This window comes from Aspergillus piperis, assembly GCF_003184755.1.
Source record: "Aspergillus piperis CBS 112811 unplaced genomic scaffold BO85scaffold_34, whole genome shotgun sequence".
In the NCBI taxonomy this organism is placed as follows: Eukaryota; Fungi; Ascomycota; class Eurotiomycetes; order Eurotiales; family Aspergillaceae; genus Aspergillus; species Aspergillus piperis.
The window spans coordinates 126,445-141,807 of record NW_020291624.1 but is presented as its reverse complement, the minus strand read 5'-3'; the positions used below and the strand labels follow the sequence as shown (position 1 = coordinate 141,807).

At 48.9% G+C, this 15,363-nt stretch overlaps 5 protein-coding genes across 5 annotated transcripts; all 5 read right to left on the bottom strand.

Moving 5' to 3' along the window:
- Positions 1 to 828: 828 nt before the first annotated feature.
- On the bottom strand, positions 829 to 1,791 carry BO85DRAFT_443403 (YoaK family protein; the record flags this gene model as incomplete). The annotated part of the gene is made up of 2 exons (XM_025658875.1): positions 829 to 1,436; positions 1,491 to 1,791. The coding sequence occupies 2 exons, from the start codon at positions 1,789 to 1,791 to the stop codon at positions 829 to 831; spliced, it is 909 nt and encodes a 302-aa protein (XP_025510109.1).
- Positions 1,792 to 3,371: 1,580 nt separating this feature from the next.
- On the bottom strand, positions 3,372 to 5,752 carry BO85DRAFT_408471 (putative pH signal transduction protein PalI; the record flags this gene model as incomplete). The annotated part of the gene is made up of 3 exons (XM_025657399.1): positions 3,372 to 4,215; positions 4,267 to 5,487; positions 5,559 to 5,752. 3 exons carry the CDS (start codon positions 5,750 to 5,752, stop codon positions 3,735 to 3,737), a joined length of 1,896 nt encoding a protein of 631 aa, XP_025510108.1. The 3' UTR covers positions 3,372 to 3,734.
- A 2,163-nt stretch (positions 5,753 to 7,915) lies between these two features.
- BO85DRAFT_384567 (HET domain-containing protein) lies at positions 7,916 to 9,860 on the bottom strand (the record flags this gene model as incomplete). Its single annotated transcript, XM_025656556.1, has 2 exons — positions 7,916 to 9,262; positions 9,318 to 9,860. 2 exons carry the CDS (start codon positions 9,858 to 9,860, stop codon positions 7,916 to 7,918), a joined length of 1,890 nt encoding a protein of 629 aa, XP_025510107.1.
- A 1,039-nt stretch (positions 9,861 to 10,899) lies between these two features.
- BO85DRAFT_384583 (ferric reductase family protein) lies at positions 10,900 to 12,892 on the bottom strand (the record flags this gene model as incomplete). The annotated part of the gene is made up of 2 exons (XM_025656557.1): positions 10,900 to 12,592; positions 12,663 to 12,892. The coding sequence occupies 2 exons, from the start codon at positions 12,890 to 12,892 to the stop codon at positions 10,900 to 10,902; spliced, it is 1,923 nt and encodes a 640-aa protein (XP_025510106.1).
- A 1,650-nt stretch (positions 12,893 to 14,542) lies between these two features.
- Positions 14,543 to 14,950, bottom strand: BO85DRAFT_493266 (uncharacterized protein; the record flags this gene model as incomplete). The annotated part of the gene is made up of 1 exon (XM_025663820.1): positions 14,543 to 14,950. One exon carries the CDS (start codon positions 14,948 to 14,950, stop codon positions 14,543 to 14,545), a length of 408 nt encoding a protein of 135 aa, XP_025510105.1.
- Positions 14,951 to 15,363: the final 413 nt, after the last annotated feature.

The following is a 15,363-nucleotide window of genomic DNA, read 5'->3' as shown; positions in this document are numbered from 1 at the left end:
GCAGATCTTGTGTTTTTTTCTGCATGCAATATTGGATGAGTACATTCTAGATCAAATACTAAGCACTTTAAATGGGATAGTATGTAGGTGGACGTCCCCATACAGTCTTTATAAGATAGAGTTGGTCACTGCTGTAGATTTAGTATATCAAACAACTCGCAGAACTAGTACTATTTCTCACTGCTGACCATCTACTACCTCATTCATTTACTCCAACAGAACCACCCATCACACACACACACACACACACACACACACACACACACACACACACACACATGATCCTCTCTCCTAGCAGCATCCTCCCTAACAGTGAATACAAGACCCATCTAGGGCTCCTAACCTTCCCAACGCGTCCCCCAGCGCGTCGCTATTGGTCGCCTTATAAGAGTGGATTTTCGCGATTCCTTTTACATCTCGGTCAGGGAGGGAATCTTATTGGTTTGGGGGATCGTATCTGATTAGACTGATTGATTTTGATTATCTGGGAGCGGGGGTAGTGGGATGGTGGGGGTAGGGCTGGCGTGTGTATTCACTTGGGGGATAGGGGCGCACTGCAATGTGTTGAGGGGGTAAGTGTGGTAGGTGGGGTAGTGAGTAGGGGATTGCTGATGGGTTGGTTTATGTTATGTCTTTGGATCAGGGTTGGAAGGGATAGGTGGAATTGGCTACGTGGTGATGTGGATGGAGATATAATATGTGGCATTGGTATTGAAAGAACATGGTCACAATTTAGTATCCTTGCACAGTGGGCTTGGGATTGAACTCAGAACAATATCAGATGGGAAGTCAAGAGCAAACGATCATCAGGGTGTAAGGTTGATCCGATCAAACAATATCTCCAGCTTTACTCCCTCCCTCGGCTCTCCAAACGATCCAACTAAGGGTGATTGTGAACTTCAAGCCAAAGGCAAACCACAAACTACTCGCCATGGTAGCAACCTTGGACAATCCACCTGCAGTCATAGCACCCAAGAACAGCGCCAGGAAAGCCCCGATCCGTCTGTTCCTCCTTGCATTCCTCTTTGCCAGCAGATCCGGGTCGACCAGTAGATCACACAACAAGGTGGTAAGAACTACTGTAGGAATCTCATCATATGCGAGAATCCTTGATGCACAGATCTGTCCACCTGCCTGAAAGGCCAGTAGGGTAATGGGCAGAATCTGCATCCATTGAATCGGAGCCCGGGGGTCTTCTGGCTTCGGGGAGACCACTTTGGCCTCAACCAAGATGGCAGCAGCGAGGAGGCAGATGGTCTGGGTGGCGAACGAGAGGATCATGGTTGAACGACGGCGAGGGCTCAGTCTTCTGGCTACCTGGATGAAGATGACGTTGCTGGAGATGAAAGTGCATAGGGCTATGAGTGATTTGGCCCAAAGGTAAGCTGGGTATCTAGGCTGGCCGGAAGCACCGAGGGCGATGAAGAGGGTATTCCCTAGTTTCTATAAGAAGCCGTTCTCAACGACTCAAGTCAACTGCTATGGCGTACCTGTCTGCATGCTTGAGAAGCTACCCCATGCGTTAAATGACAGCCCGTCAACTAGTCCGCTGACAAACCCGCAGACTATCAAAACAATGTCTGCGTATCTTGTGTCGATCTCGGCTTTAAAGTGCCGAGTCATAGTTGCATAGAGGCCCCCTTCTACGGCCTGGCCAACAGAGAGGGAGACATTAGTGCTATTGCCTGAGGACCAGAGTCCACCCTTATCTTCGGCAAATTGGAGATGTCCTCTGTTTGTTGTTCTTGCTTGTGGGACCGGTTGAATATCTTCAGAAGGATAGGACTGCATGATGTAACTAAGAGGTTTGCAAAGAGACTGTGGTAGAGCTGGGTGATTCTGATGGATAAAGTTCCTTAACTCGGGCATCCAACGTGCCGGACGTAGGATCTATATGTGACGGACACTGCCTGGATCTTCATAATCATGGCGAGCCCCCCGCGTGTCTCCGCGCCAAGTTGGATCATCACTTGTCCTAACCTTCAAGTCGATACTACCATCGGAGCGACGCACGTTTCGCATTATCCTCGTGGTTGGTCTTCACCGCCGCTCTGGACGTTTCAGTTTCAGCCCAATATGCGACACAAACACGCCTTATCCTCGCGATTCGAAGTGTTCAGGATAGCAATACCGCATCGGACTCATCAGGCGACAATATCCAGGGATTCAGTGTATTCGGCTTTGGACGTATCGTATCTTCCGCCGCGCGCCACCTTGGCACCATCTTGGCAGGCCTGCCAATCCGGTTCCGCTGGGCGGCAGAGGCTCATGCTACCCGTCGGTCGGGAGCTGCCAAGCTTATATTCTCGGCCCTCTTTGTGATTTGGTATCGACTATCCAGTACTGACTGCGAACGGTGGTGGGATCTGGGCAGGTGGCGCACTAGTCCGGGTAGATCCCCATACTCTGCGGGATGGAACGGGATGGATGAGCTAGAACCGAATCATGAAGAGTTTCATCGTGTTAGATGCCTTGATAAGCCACATCACGGCGAAAGATGGCTGGATAGTACTCGTATAAGGACCTTTCATCGTCAGACACCACATCATCAACACTTGAGCTATCCAACAGTAGACCATAACAGACTCACCCGTCATGCTTCCGCTAGGGGCCAGCAGTAAGTGGCTTTTTGGTCTGTCCAAATCTAGCAAACTTTGATTTCAGTTACCGCTGAGCCACGCTGGGCATTTGTCCAAGACTACTTGGCGTCTCTCTCCAGTGCCGTCTGCGAACATTCTTCTCGTTGTAAATGTGAGCCCAGACAAATAGCCCCTCCGGATCGAACAGATGGGGGCGTCCCATAGCTATATCTCTTATCGCTTCACGCTTCGCTGACCAGTCATGTTTGGGTGTCAAATAGAGCTTGCGCTGACGAAGGCTATTTTCAAGTGAAGCACAGGTCACGGAGCAGGCAGCCGCAATCAGCTCGTATTGCCATGACAATCATCATTTGTATGCCAGATACAGGTCGTGGCGTCGTATTTTGCATCAGAGACCCACAGGCACTGCCTTGATTGTATTATGTGCACCATAAGGTTGCTGGTATCCGCGGAGGTGATAGATCGTGGAGCGAGAGGACCACTGGTGGTACTGGTAAGTTTCTGGGCTGTTGGCTGATGTTAACGAACTAACCTTCACCTGCCTTGTTTACGGATATGCTGCGTGATGGAGTGCGCTATAGAATGTCGACTCAATATTGATTGGCAAGTGCAATGAAGTCGTCTCGAGAGGCTGTTCTGCGGTGAAAGTAGCACGGCATGCAGGCCAAGTGATTGATCCTTTTGAGAAGAGCAGGACTCACATGACCGCGCTTGGCGACAATTCTAGCCTGAAGACAAACTTGCTATGGCGCTTAACTGAACTTACCTTTGGACACTCGAAATCATGTCTTCCCTATTATACAGCAAAGGAAGACAACTGCTAATGTCATAATCAATCATGGCTATTGAACTAACATAACAATCATAACTAACGACAATCAAGCCCACATCACAGCAAGAGAGCCGTTCAATTGTACATCCGGATCTTCCACTTTTCATATACATGGACCGACGCAACGGACAGGGGCGCTTATTTGCAGTGTCATGCTGCGCAAGCATGACAGGATAAGTGATGAACACAACGAAAACAGTCCAGTGACAGACTCCATAACAGACTCCATAACTCCACGCAAGGCCGGCATGATGATTGTAACAAGCACATCAATGGTGTAGACGAAAGGATTAAGATTATGTTCAAATGGGGTATCTTGCCGCGTCTCGAGGTATTGACATAGGTGGCATGCGACTACCAACACCAGCAGCTCCTCCTCGCCCAGTACCGGCCCGCAGGTCAAAGTCGGGGTTGTTCTCTAGGAGAACATCATGCTTCCGCTGAGCTGGAACGGGAGGTGGGCGCCAGCGGGGATTGATAGGCCGCTCAGATATTGATGTAAAGTGGCTTACTTCGCTAGTAGTCGGTGAGCTGGGTCCTTCCGCCATATCTTCCATCGGTTTCCTCTCACCAGTAGCACCTGGTGTCAAGACAGCCGGCAACCGAGGGTTGCCCGCCGCCGACTCGTTGGTAGTAGCAAACCGAGGGTCTGCATCTTCAAAATAGTCCGCTGAAGGAGTTCGAGCATGTTGTCGTGGCCCGTCATATGCATGAACAGGTGAGGGCGAGGGGCCGGCCCGCGGTTCTTCTGGAGCCCAACCGGCACGTGGAGGAACATAGGATCTGGGATTTGTTAGCATCCTAAGAAAAGGTTAGAGAGGATACACAGCTTACGCTGTCCGACTATAGAGGCTTGAGGGACTAATAGGTTCCGGATAGCCATCTGCTGATAGCGCATGTGGCTGGGGTTCGAGGTGCCCTTCATGCGATTCATGGGAGCCCATTCGTCGTGGCTGTGGTTGCATTTCGATGGCCTGGCCGATTGGGCTACCATGATCTGGAGATACTGCCATTCCAATTGGTCCAGGGGACGGCTCTCGCGCGACGGGCGGTGGGTGGTGATAGCCGTACTCATCTTCAGGCGGCGGGGTTGGTCGAGGAGCGGGACCGGGCATGTAATCACCCGGCGGGGGTCCTCGATAGCCTCGTCCCATCATCCCGGGGTGTCCACCTCGCATGGGACCCATTGGGACACCGTTTGCACCTGGAGGAGGCGGTCCTCGAGGTGGTCCTCTGTAAGGCCCTCCACGGCCATAAGCCCCGCGCGGTGGATAACCACCTCGTCCGCGGGCAAACCCTGGCGGAGGGGGCCCTCTCCGCGAGCCAACACTGCCGTCGGAATACTGATTGCGCAAACGAGGATCAGATGGTGGAGCCTGCGGACCAGAGATACCAGCATCGTCAGGTGAAGAGTTATAGGCCGCCATATCTCTCCGGACGCGGGTGAATTGACTATCGGGCATTGGAGGGTCAGGTTGAACGGTCCGTGAGTTCAGTGGGGTACGGTCGTCATCACTGTCGTGTGTAGTCGTACGGAAAGTAGCAAATGTAGGGCCCGTATCAGATGAAGGTGAAGACCCAGTGATCACAGGTTCTTTTGTATCCATGTTCGCTGCCGCTGCCGCCGTCGCTGCGTTTTGGCGGTTGTAGAAGTTCTCCCCGCTCATTTCAGCGTTTTCGTTGATTCGCTTCTTCCTAGCCTTGCGGCTCACAAGTGTCCGACGCATTGCACATGTGACCACGCCGCAAGTGACAAGTAAAATGGTCGCAACTAAGACAATCCATCCTGCCCAGGCCATGTGCGGTACAAACAAGAGAATATCGACGAGGAAGGCGAGGAGTGACACAAGAAGGGTAGGAAGCAGTAGAATCAACAGGGCTAGCAAATAGCGGGGCGAGTGCGACGGTGCATGAAAATGAGCCGCTGCTGCCATACATAGACATACAAGTGTGAGGAAGGCCGCGACGGGATGGACGATCAGAATGGCTGAGAGCGATCGGCGAGTGCCAGGTGCAATGCTGAATGTACCGTCTTCGGAAGTAATATCATCTGAACTAGAGTCAGCTGCAGTTTAATGCAGGAGTTTAGCGATCTTGACGAGATTGAAAGCAAAGAAGAGGGCGACAAACCGTCGGCGTAACCAACATGAATACTGGTGCACACATCGCCTTTGCAGTATCCGAACACGCCATAATCAATATTATCATGTCTCGCAAGCGCAATGCTTTTGACGATAGGGGTGGAGATGACTGAGATGAGGAGAAGCGCAAATGCGATCAGGAGGAGGATGGTGAGGGGAGTGGCGGGTTTGAGCAGCATGGCGATTAAGGGAGCGGAGCGGCGCTGCGGCCGCGATAAGAAAGGTTGGCGGAGAGTCCAAGAGCGAACAAGAGGCAGCTCTGGCGAGCAGCCCTTGGAACTAACTATCTAGAATAGTGGGAAGAATAAGAGAGAACCTTCATTCGAGAAGGGAAATCCGGGGGGGGGGGGGGGGAGGGAGGGATTGGGAACCGAAAGAGAGGACCGAAAGAACGACTGGGTTGAGTTGGATGGTGAATGAACGGATGGCCTGGACTGCGAAAGGCTGTGAGATGATCGAAGGGGAAGATGGTCGGCATCAGCCGCTCGTGATTGGTGAGGGGCCGTCTGTTAGTCAGTAAGTCATTCTCCGCCACGGTGCAACTCTCAATCCCGTCACTCCGTCAGTCACAATCCACTCTTCATTCTTTCTTGCCTTCCCATCATCTTGTTCTGTTCCCTGCCAATCAGCTGCATCCTAGTTTTCGATCCACATTCATCCTGGTGGCCTTGATTCCCTGATTTCATTTTTTTTTTCGTTTCACCTCTATCCATTGACCTTGCTGTCTTTCTCGTCCTCCCGTCTTCTACCGTGGCTAAGCCGCCTATGCGCATCCACCAGCCTTGAGAAGCGCAGTAAGCAATGCCCCCCTGTTCCCACGCCAGGCTGTCCTTTGATTCGCTGGACCGCAGATAACGATAATGGGGCCGAGTCCCACGCACCACGAGTCCAACTTGTTTGAAATGACGATGGGCCCGTTTGACATCGCAAAAGCTCGGACGAACCACCCTATGCTGCGCAAACAAATTGGCTCAACTCCATAATCGGGATTTCTCTGGGGTTCTAAGCTACTAATAATAGACCCTTGAATAATTCTACGTAATGGCACATGCGTAACGACTAACGAACAAACCATCTTCCACCGCACTTTCGCACACTTCGCAAGCCCAGGTGGAACGTCCCGTCTGACCCCATCTCCCGTCCAGGTACAATCTGGTTTTTCCTAAGCCTATCTGGTCACTCGTGCCGCAGACTTGTTTTAGCCAAGGACCGGTTGGAGTTAGAATCAACTACCGCGGGGAGAGAAATTCGGATCCCCGAAGCATACCCACATAAAATAAACAAGCGAGATTTTAACGGACTGGACCCACGGAGGCAGCCATTGCATTCTTCCTAAGGCTCGCCATGGGGATTTTCACATGAATCGGATAATACGTCAGGGGCATACTCTGACAAACTGCTGACAGGCACACATTCTTACCCTGACAGTATGTGCTGTTTGCCGTACACTGCATCGAAAATCAGCGGAACAATGAAACGGGCTTTACCCCCTGAAATTCCTTTGACGATCGGGTCTTACTCTAGTCCCTGCGAAGGCCCTTGAACTTGCACGCGAACATTGACCAACCAGCACACATACTTTCTTCAATCTTAGCTTTAGACCACTTTCTAAATAAATTGGGCTATCACCCTGTCCGTTAAATGCCCTCTATTTCCGTTATCTTTGAGATAAGCTACGGAAAGCAAATAGGTAGAAACTTTCTGGATTATGTATATTTGACACTCTAAACATAGTACACCTTCGGAGCTCCGAAACGTGAGTGGGGAATATTGCTCGACACTCAGACATCTTGGCCATCGAGCGACAATGGATCATAGTTACCTGTCGCAGAATGCCAGTGTTTGGTGTCCAAAAAGACGGAATAGTTTTTACATGCCTTTTAGGCCGGCCCCGCAGCTTTCTTAGAATGAACAGAGTACTCCTGTCAACTGTTGAGGAATCGCCCATTGAATTCAGCTTGAATCAACATCCTACCCCCTAGTTTCCAACCAAACCAGCCTAAGGCCCCAGCACAGCCAGTACCCGCCAAGTCATAGCCGACCGCAGAAGGGTGAAAGCAGATCCTAAGTACAGGGTTTCCGGATACTGGTGCCACCACTTACACGGAATACTCTTGGACTATTCCAGCTTTGCCAGCAGCTTCCTGATCTGACATCTGGAGCTTCCCTTTGATTCTGCTCTCTAGATCATACCTTCACATTCTGGTAGGCTCTGACTTTCCATAAGCCAGGGGCAGCTCCTGCCCATCATCTTCGTTTGCTGCTACTGCCTTAATCACATCTTCAAAATCTGGTAGACTCTTTTCAAAATTCTCCAAGATCTCCTGTATGATCTTATCGCCTTAAACATCTTTATTTGCTTCTGCTGCCTTAATCACATCTTCAGAGACCTGTAGGCTTCCTCCACAATGTTCTAGGAGCTGCTTGAAGATCCTATGCCCAAAAAATCCTTCATTTGCTGCTGCTGCCTTGACCACAGCATCAGTGACCGGTAGGCTCTTTCCACAGTGTTTCAGGAGCTGGCCCATAATTGCAAACCCCAGGAATCCTTCACTTGCTGCTGCTGCCGCGACCACATTCTCAGAGACTGGTAGACTGTCTCTACAGTGTTCCAGGAGCTGCTCCACAATTCTAATCTCATAATTGCCTTCAAATTCAACAGCTATCTTGATAATGTCCTCAAAGCCTGCCAGGCTCCCTTTACGACGTAATCCGGCACTGTATAGAAACCAATCATAGGACGTGAGCCCAGTTTGTTGCAGTATCTGCATCATAATGCCTTCTGAGATGAGTGATATATCTCGCAGTCTTTTTTCCTTCTCGGAGGCTTTCTCTTGGTAATGTGGTACCACGTAGATGAGATCCTTTTGGTCGTCATGTTCTTTATTCTCTTCTCCATCAGCTGAGGATATATCCCAAACCATAACAATGTCGTGAAGAGAGCCTTGTGCAGGGAACCCCAATTGGGTGGAAACTCCATTAGACCTTTCCATATTGCCATATGACTGAAGTACTGTTGTGCTCACAATGACAGTGAAATATCCCCTGCAGAGTCGAACGATGATTGGACTTGAGGCACCTTTCAATAGAAAGATAATATTACCTTCCTTTACTGATTCCGCAGAAGCGTTAAGCTTCCACCTAGTGCCCCATCTGGTTTCGTAACCTAGTGCACGAGCGGTGTCATTGTACTTTACCTCAAAGTGTTGACTACCATACTTGAGAAGGATCTTATCAACAAAGCCAACATAACCTAGAACCAATCCCTTTTCTTTGATCACAGCAACTGGTGACCCAGACCATGTCTCCACAGAGCATGAACTTGGGAATACATGCATAATGGTCTGCATGAAGACCTCATTCCATGGAAGACGATAGTTGGGTTTTAAACCAACCTCTTCAGGATCTTCGACGGACAGGCCTAGCAATGAGTATACCTTGTCATGTAGCTTAGTTGCCTTGTGAAAGCGGTACATGTCAATCAATTCACCTATAGCAAGTGTCCCACGGGAATCAATTTCATATCTTGGTCGGAGAAACAAGCCCTTAATCAGGTGAAGGACTGGGTAGATGAAGGTTGGCAGAGAGAGTGGGGATTTTTCGAGACCTTCACAGAAAACATGCCCATTTATATCCACGGAGCCACAGAGGATGGAAATGCATCGGGCGACACCAACCTCCTGGAGTACCTATAATAATTGGTTAGATATGCATACATATAAAGCTTATTCAATGCTTCCTTACCCATGTACGTTGGAACCAATCGCGCTGTAATAATCTTGAACATGGATCCAATAAGCTATCATCCAATAAGCTATCATCGCATGGGATACTAGCTGCTGCCCAGCGCTGAATAGTTTTGAGTGCTTCATCACCATCCCGCATAGCCTCTCCAAGCCAGACAACAACGCGATCAGCTTGTGCATAAATTGACCGCATGAGAGGGATCTGCTCGCTCTTCTCATCATCATCCTCTTGATTAATACATATTGCATCAATCCATAATATTCTCTCCAGCTGATTGTCTCGGAGGTGTATCAAGGCTGTGTAAAGGTTCCGTGTAACATGAAGCTCACATCCATTCACAGTTATTGTATGTGTCTCACTTTGGCTGCCCCATACGTAGGACAACGCCTCATAGAGATGCTTTCTACCAGTGCTCTCTGGCAGTATATAGGTGAAGAGCTCGCATCTTATCGGGGTATCGTCTTTTTCGGATGGTAGAAGACGGACGAGGCGTGTAGAATTCGGTCCGAGCTGAAGCTCGGAGTAGTTAAAAGGGGCCATTCTCCCCACTTAAGTGGTGTATTTTGGGTTTACGTTTGTTTAGCAGTGTGGAGTATATATTTTTTTTCTTATTTTCATTTAGCGAGATACATCAGGTCGGCTCAGGACTAAAAGATGACATATATGGGTGTTGTAACATCCAACCATGCTCGATCGGGTTTATAAGGAAGTATACTTACCCCTCATTGTTACTAAATGCATGAGTTGGCATACATGACGTGGCCAGGATCAACATCGACTCGGATTAATGATGGCCCGATTGAATGTTATCATAGGACCATAGCATCTAACTAAATGGTAAGATCAAACAAGACACACAAATTTCTGCTTACGCCTAATTATTTCAATGGTTCCCCTCCACACGCAATATTCCTAAACCTGGTTCCCTTACTACTAAAATAGCAGTAATTATACTAATCCACTGTTTTGTATAGTAAAGCATATCTGACAAGATTCCTAAATTAGAATTCTAATACATGCCTTGTCTTCCTGCCAACCTGAATGGTACAACGAGATATTACAAAGTATATGAATCATAATATGTCTATATAGCTCCGGTGCTTTAAAGCTATAAGCATCTATTAGATGTCCATATTAGTATAATCAAAAGTCACTGCATTCAAACAGTTGTCAAAACGCTTTTTGCATACTTACACAGGCAGAGATAAGATAGACAAAATCAATCAGCGGAATTTGATGTCATTCTACACAAACAAAACAGGTAAAGAATTGTATGTCCTTACCCAAAAAGGCAAGGGACCAGGCTAGGAACATTGCAAGTGGACAGGGACCAATTGAGGAATTAGGAGTTTCAACTTATTCACGGAGTAGACTGTATCCAAATCCGAACTAGGACCAGGCTATACCTGCCCTCTATCGTATTCGTATCCTCACTGAAACCGAACGCACAGATCTCATACCACTAGTTACTAAAATATGTACTTATCTCGGATATATACATCGCACCATTGCATCCATCCACCCGCCCAGCCCGGTTCTTAATCACTGCAAATGACTGTAGTCTAGTAGAAAATAGTCATCAACACACATTCTCCACATGCAAAAACACCCCCGGCAATCCAGACCCTTTACAAACAGCCAGATGATCCGACACCCGGACCACCGCCTGTCGCACGGAAACGGTTAGTCCGATGGGTCCGCAAACAGCAACAGCTATTTCGCCTCTAGCTTGCAAGACGGCGTCCTCGATGTAACCGTCGAACGAAGGTCTTCCCTGCGCGAAGGAGATTCTTGGAGGTCCCGAGGTTTCGAGGGCCGAATCTGGATCCGTGCAGGGTGAAGAAGGGGCTATTTGTTCAATTTTGTCGACGTCGTCACTGTTGTTAGAGCAGGTGCAGGGATCTGTGCAGGCACAGGTCTGTTTTTCATTGTTGGTTTTGCTGTCGGTATCTGGGAGGCAAACAGAGTCTTGTGTTATGAAAATTTTCACCCGGATCTGGATATTTGTGTGCTGCAGCTTCTGCATCGCGGCTTCAAGCTCGGCCAGAACCCAGGACGCTTGGCGGCTTTCCTTGATTACCCAGATGAAGAGGACTTGGCGGAGAGGCAATGGCCCCTTTGTGGAACGGTGTGCGACGTGGAGAAGCTGAGATAGGGTGAATGTTACACCTGTGCCACCTGCGAGGAATAGGGCGGAATCAAAAGATGTGAAGTCTGGAGCGGAGCTTGCGTAGGGACCATCGAGTAGAGCGGTGTATGAACGCTTGGTTTGTGGGGATTCGACGTCTTTGGAGCAGTTGCTGGTGGCTTCTGCGGTGTTGATCAGCTTTCGCGTGAAGCCCTTGTGGGCTCTTAGAAAAAGGACTAGTTCGCCGTCGTGGGACGATGGTATGGATGAGATGGTTGCTGGGTGTGAGAGCTGGAGCCCTAAGCGCGGGAGAGATAGAAGGATGTGCGACCCGGGCTTCCAGTTACGGATCTTGCGAGCAGTAATTCGGACCTTGGTGGCGCCGCCTTCCAGGGGTTCTAGTATGGCTCGTGCGGGGCGAGAGTTGATGTAGCTGTAGTAGAAGGATCGCAGGATTAAACCAGCGACGTAGATACCGGCGGTGACAAAGACGTAGCGCTGGGCGTTTGGGGCTGGGCTGGTGTCCAGATGATAGGAGAGGGCGATGATGAAGCCGAAGAACGTGATGATGTGTTGTACGACGAAGAACTCGTAGCTCATATGTCGGAAGGGGGCTAACGTTGTGAGATTCATCCATAGGATGAAAGCGTAGGCGGCGATACCCTTTGTGGGACAGTCATCTGTGTCCCACTCCAGTCTACTTATATGATAAATATCCCACCCATGATTTTGAAAGGCGAAATGGAAAGTCGAGAGCAGCAGGAGCCCTCGAGATACCCAGCGATGGTAGATGTTCAGTCGGACATAGGGTATGCCGCAGAGCATACCGATCAGGTTTCTTTTGCCGGCCAAGGCTACAAGGAGGGGAATCTGAGCAGCTGCAAGCCATCCAGCGCGGACTCCTAGAAACTGCCAGTACCCAGCGCCTGCAACATCGTTGTTGACGAACTCCAGAACGATGATGAAGACAAAGTATATGAGGATGATATATATCGGTCCGAATGGCGGGATCTTGAACCAAGGTGACAACGCACGGGGGGTCCACTGGAGATAAGATGGCTCCCGAACCAGCGCTGTGGTAGTTGCGAGTGTGGTCGATGTAATATTGGCAAGGCAAGACTTGTAAGTTATGCTTGGATAGAACCTTTCCGCGACGCCGAATTATTAGCATCATATCCGAACCAAGTCTCTAAAAACTCAATATGCTTACTCACCTCAAACGTTGAACAAGTGAGTACACCCTGTTGATGACCGCCACCACGACCAGCAGAACAATAACCCCATACCAGAAATACTCCGCATAGAGTGCCCCTAATATAGGAAGATACTCCAGGTGCTTGAGCTCATGCAGAAACGTCTCGACCTGGGTGATATTAGCAAAGTCAACGTCGGAGGCGTGCAAGACGCCGTAGTACGTCCCTCCGCTCATACCCTCCATCTGCATTTTGGCAGACGGGTCACCGAGGCTGTGACGAAAATCAATTCACAATCTTTGGTGCAGAGGCAGTTGCCCGACCATGTTCTTACTTATAGGGCAGAGGGTTCTACTGGATGATGGATCATATTCCCGCCCCACCTTCGGAGCTTAGCCTTTCTAGCGCCGATTACGCCTTGTCGATATCGTAATAATCTGCTCACAGCACAGTTCTCTTCCATCCTATGAGATTGTTCTACGAAGCACATTCTGACGAGGACGCAGTTCTATCGTGGTGGCATGACCAAGCTGCATAATATACGCTCTCTAATTTGTTCAAAAGATGTATTGTCAAGTTGATGTACTTTACCAGAAAGATAAGAACCGTACAGCCAAGCGAGTGAAGTCCGTGCGAAGAGGCACCTGGAAGCATCCATACACCGATCGCTATTAGCTATTCCATAAAGAGGATCCTTGAATCACATGGAACAGCGGCATTAGCCGGTTTCCAATGATTGGGGTATCTATTACTTCTCTTCTATATAGGAAGGGACCGGCTGTATGTTAATAGTCACAGAGACCTCGTCATTTACTGAGGATGCCAGCCTCGCGAATGAAGCTGCATCAAGGTGGTCTGCTCCTTTAAAGAAACGAAAGGTATAGCTCTCACTATATGGTTTCAGCGCATTATGCTGTATAAGTATCCCAGAATTCTGTCCGATATCAAGGCGAACCTGCCCCTTTATCCTGGGGTCGTTATGCGACCGAAACCAAAAATTAATGTTCTCGCAGAAGGTAAGTCTCGAGTCTTCTCTTGTGAACGCTTCAAGATAAACACTCAGCAGAGAGGGCATGGAAGTGCGCTCTTTGAGTAATCCCACAACATCTAGGAGTAATGCAGTGATGTAATGGAATCCAATGTCGGTGATCTTGAGTGTCTTGAGTGAGGCAGGAAAATGGTCAATGAAGGATTTTGGATGACCCTCATATGTACGTTGGTCTGGAAGCCCTGTAAGATTTACATGTGGTATAGTGAGATGCTCCAGAGCACACAGATCCTTGAGTGACGACCATCGGAAAATACTCATCTTGAGGCGATCGCACTCGAGCCCTTTCACTCTAAGGCCTTGCCGTAATCTTTCATCCAACCGAATAGAAAGGGACTTCAGGGTATCCTTTACCATCAGGAGGACTTGGCGTGAATAGTCGGTGACTGTTATTCTAGGTGGTTTACGCTTCACCTGACTTATCACAAGATCAAGACGCTCGAGATTAATCGATTGTCTGAACCATTGAATCACTTTGTTGGAATATATTGACGGCCAAATAGTAACCTCTTTGACTGGACAATTTGTAATAATGAACTTGTCGTGACGCAGGCACTTTTCGAGATCTTGTTCATAATCCCAAAAGTCAAAATGTCCGCACACACTGACATGGTTGAGAGCCGGAAAACAGAGCGGGTACAGTATATGCTGTGAAGTAAGCAGTGTTTGTGCTGAGATCTGCCTGCGGTTTTGGAAGAGGAAGAGATCTTTGAGACATTGAAATGGAGCAGCGTGAATTGGTGGTTGTGGACGAAAAGCTGCTGATCTCCAGATTCTTGCTAGGTACGTCTCTGTCAGATCTGAAAAATCATTGTTCTTAAGAATGACCTTCAAAGTCGTTAGACATGTCAATTTAAGTGAGCGTTGCGCAAGCCCATGCGTCTTTAGATAAGCTCTCCAGACCATCCCACCACACCCATTCATCACATCCCAGTTCACATAATGCAGCCACAAGTTCATCAATGAAGGGCTTATACTCTTTGCGCCTTGGGGGGAGTTCATCCTTGCCGTAGTCGTCGTACCCCCCTATCCTGAAAGCGAAGTGACGAACAAGACTCGCCAACTCAGGCGAAGAGCACAGTCGTCGAATGAGATCAAACTGGACGGGTGTCCAGATGCTTGGTAGGGTGATAGAGGAATAGAGACGTGGTGTAAACAGCGTGTGGAATTCGACAGAGCTTTCAGTCAAAGCCCTTTGCGTGGGCTTGTCATCTACAAAGGTCCCGATCATCTCGAGAATTTCGGTTGGCAAGCGCACCATCTTGTCGGACTCGTATGACCCGGTGTCTCATGCAAATACAGCGTGCTGAGACATGCTAGAAACTTCGAGTTGCGCGTTATATCCCCAAATCAAGGATTACCTGATTTGACTGTCAACAAGAATTGCGAATGGAAGTTACCTTATGTTAAGCTAATGAAAATGTAGCCATCCTCTTTAATCGTAAACAAACGGCTTGCGAGATGGCAAACTCCCTTAAGCCACGGCGAGCTCCGTTTGATACTTCAGCAGGAGCAATATTACTGGTCGCAAGGCTTCCTCATCATGTTTTCACTGGCTCGGAGGATCCAAGTAGTGTAACTCACGTCTGATGGGTTACAAACATAGTGTGTCAGAAATAACCAACTACCGGAATCTACCAAGTCTGGGCTCTTCGCTGTTATGCTTGTTTACAA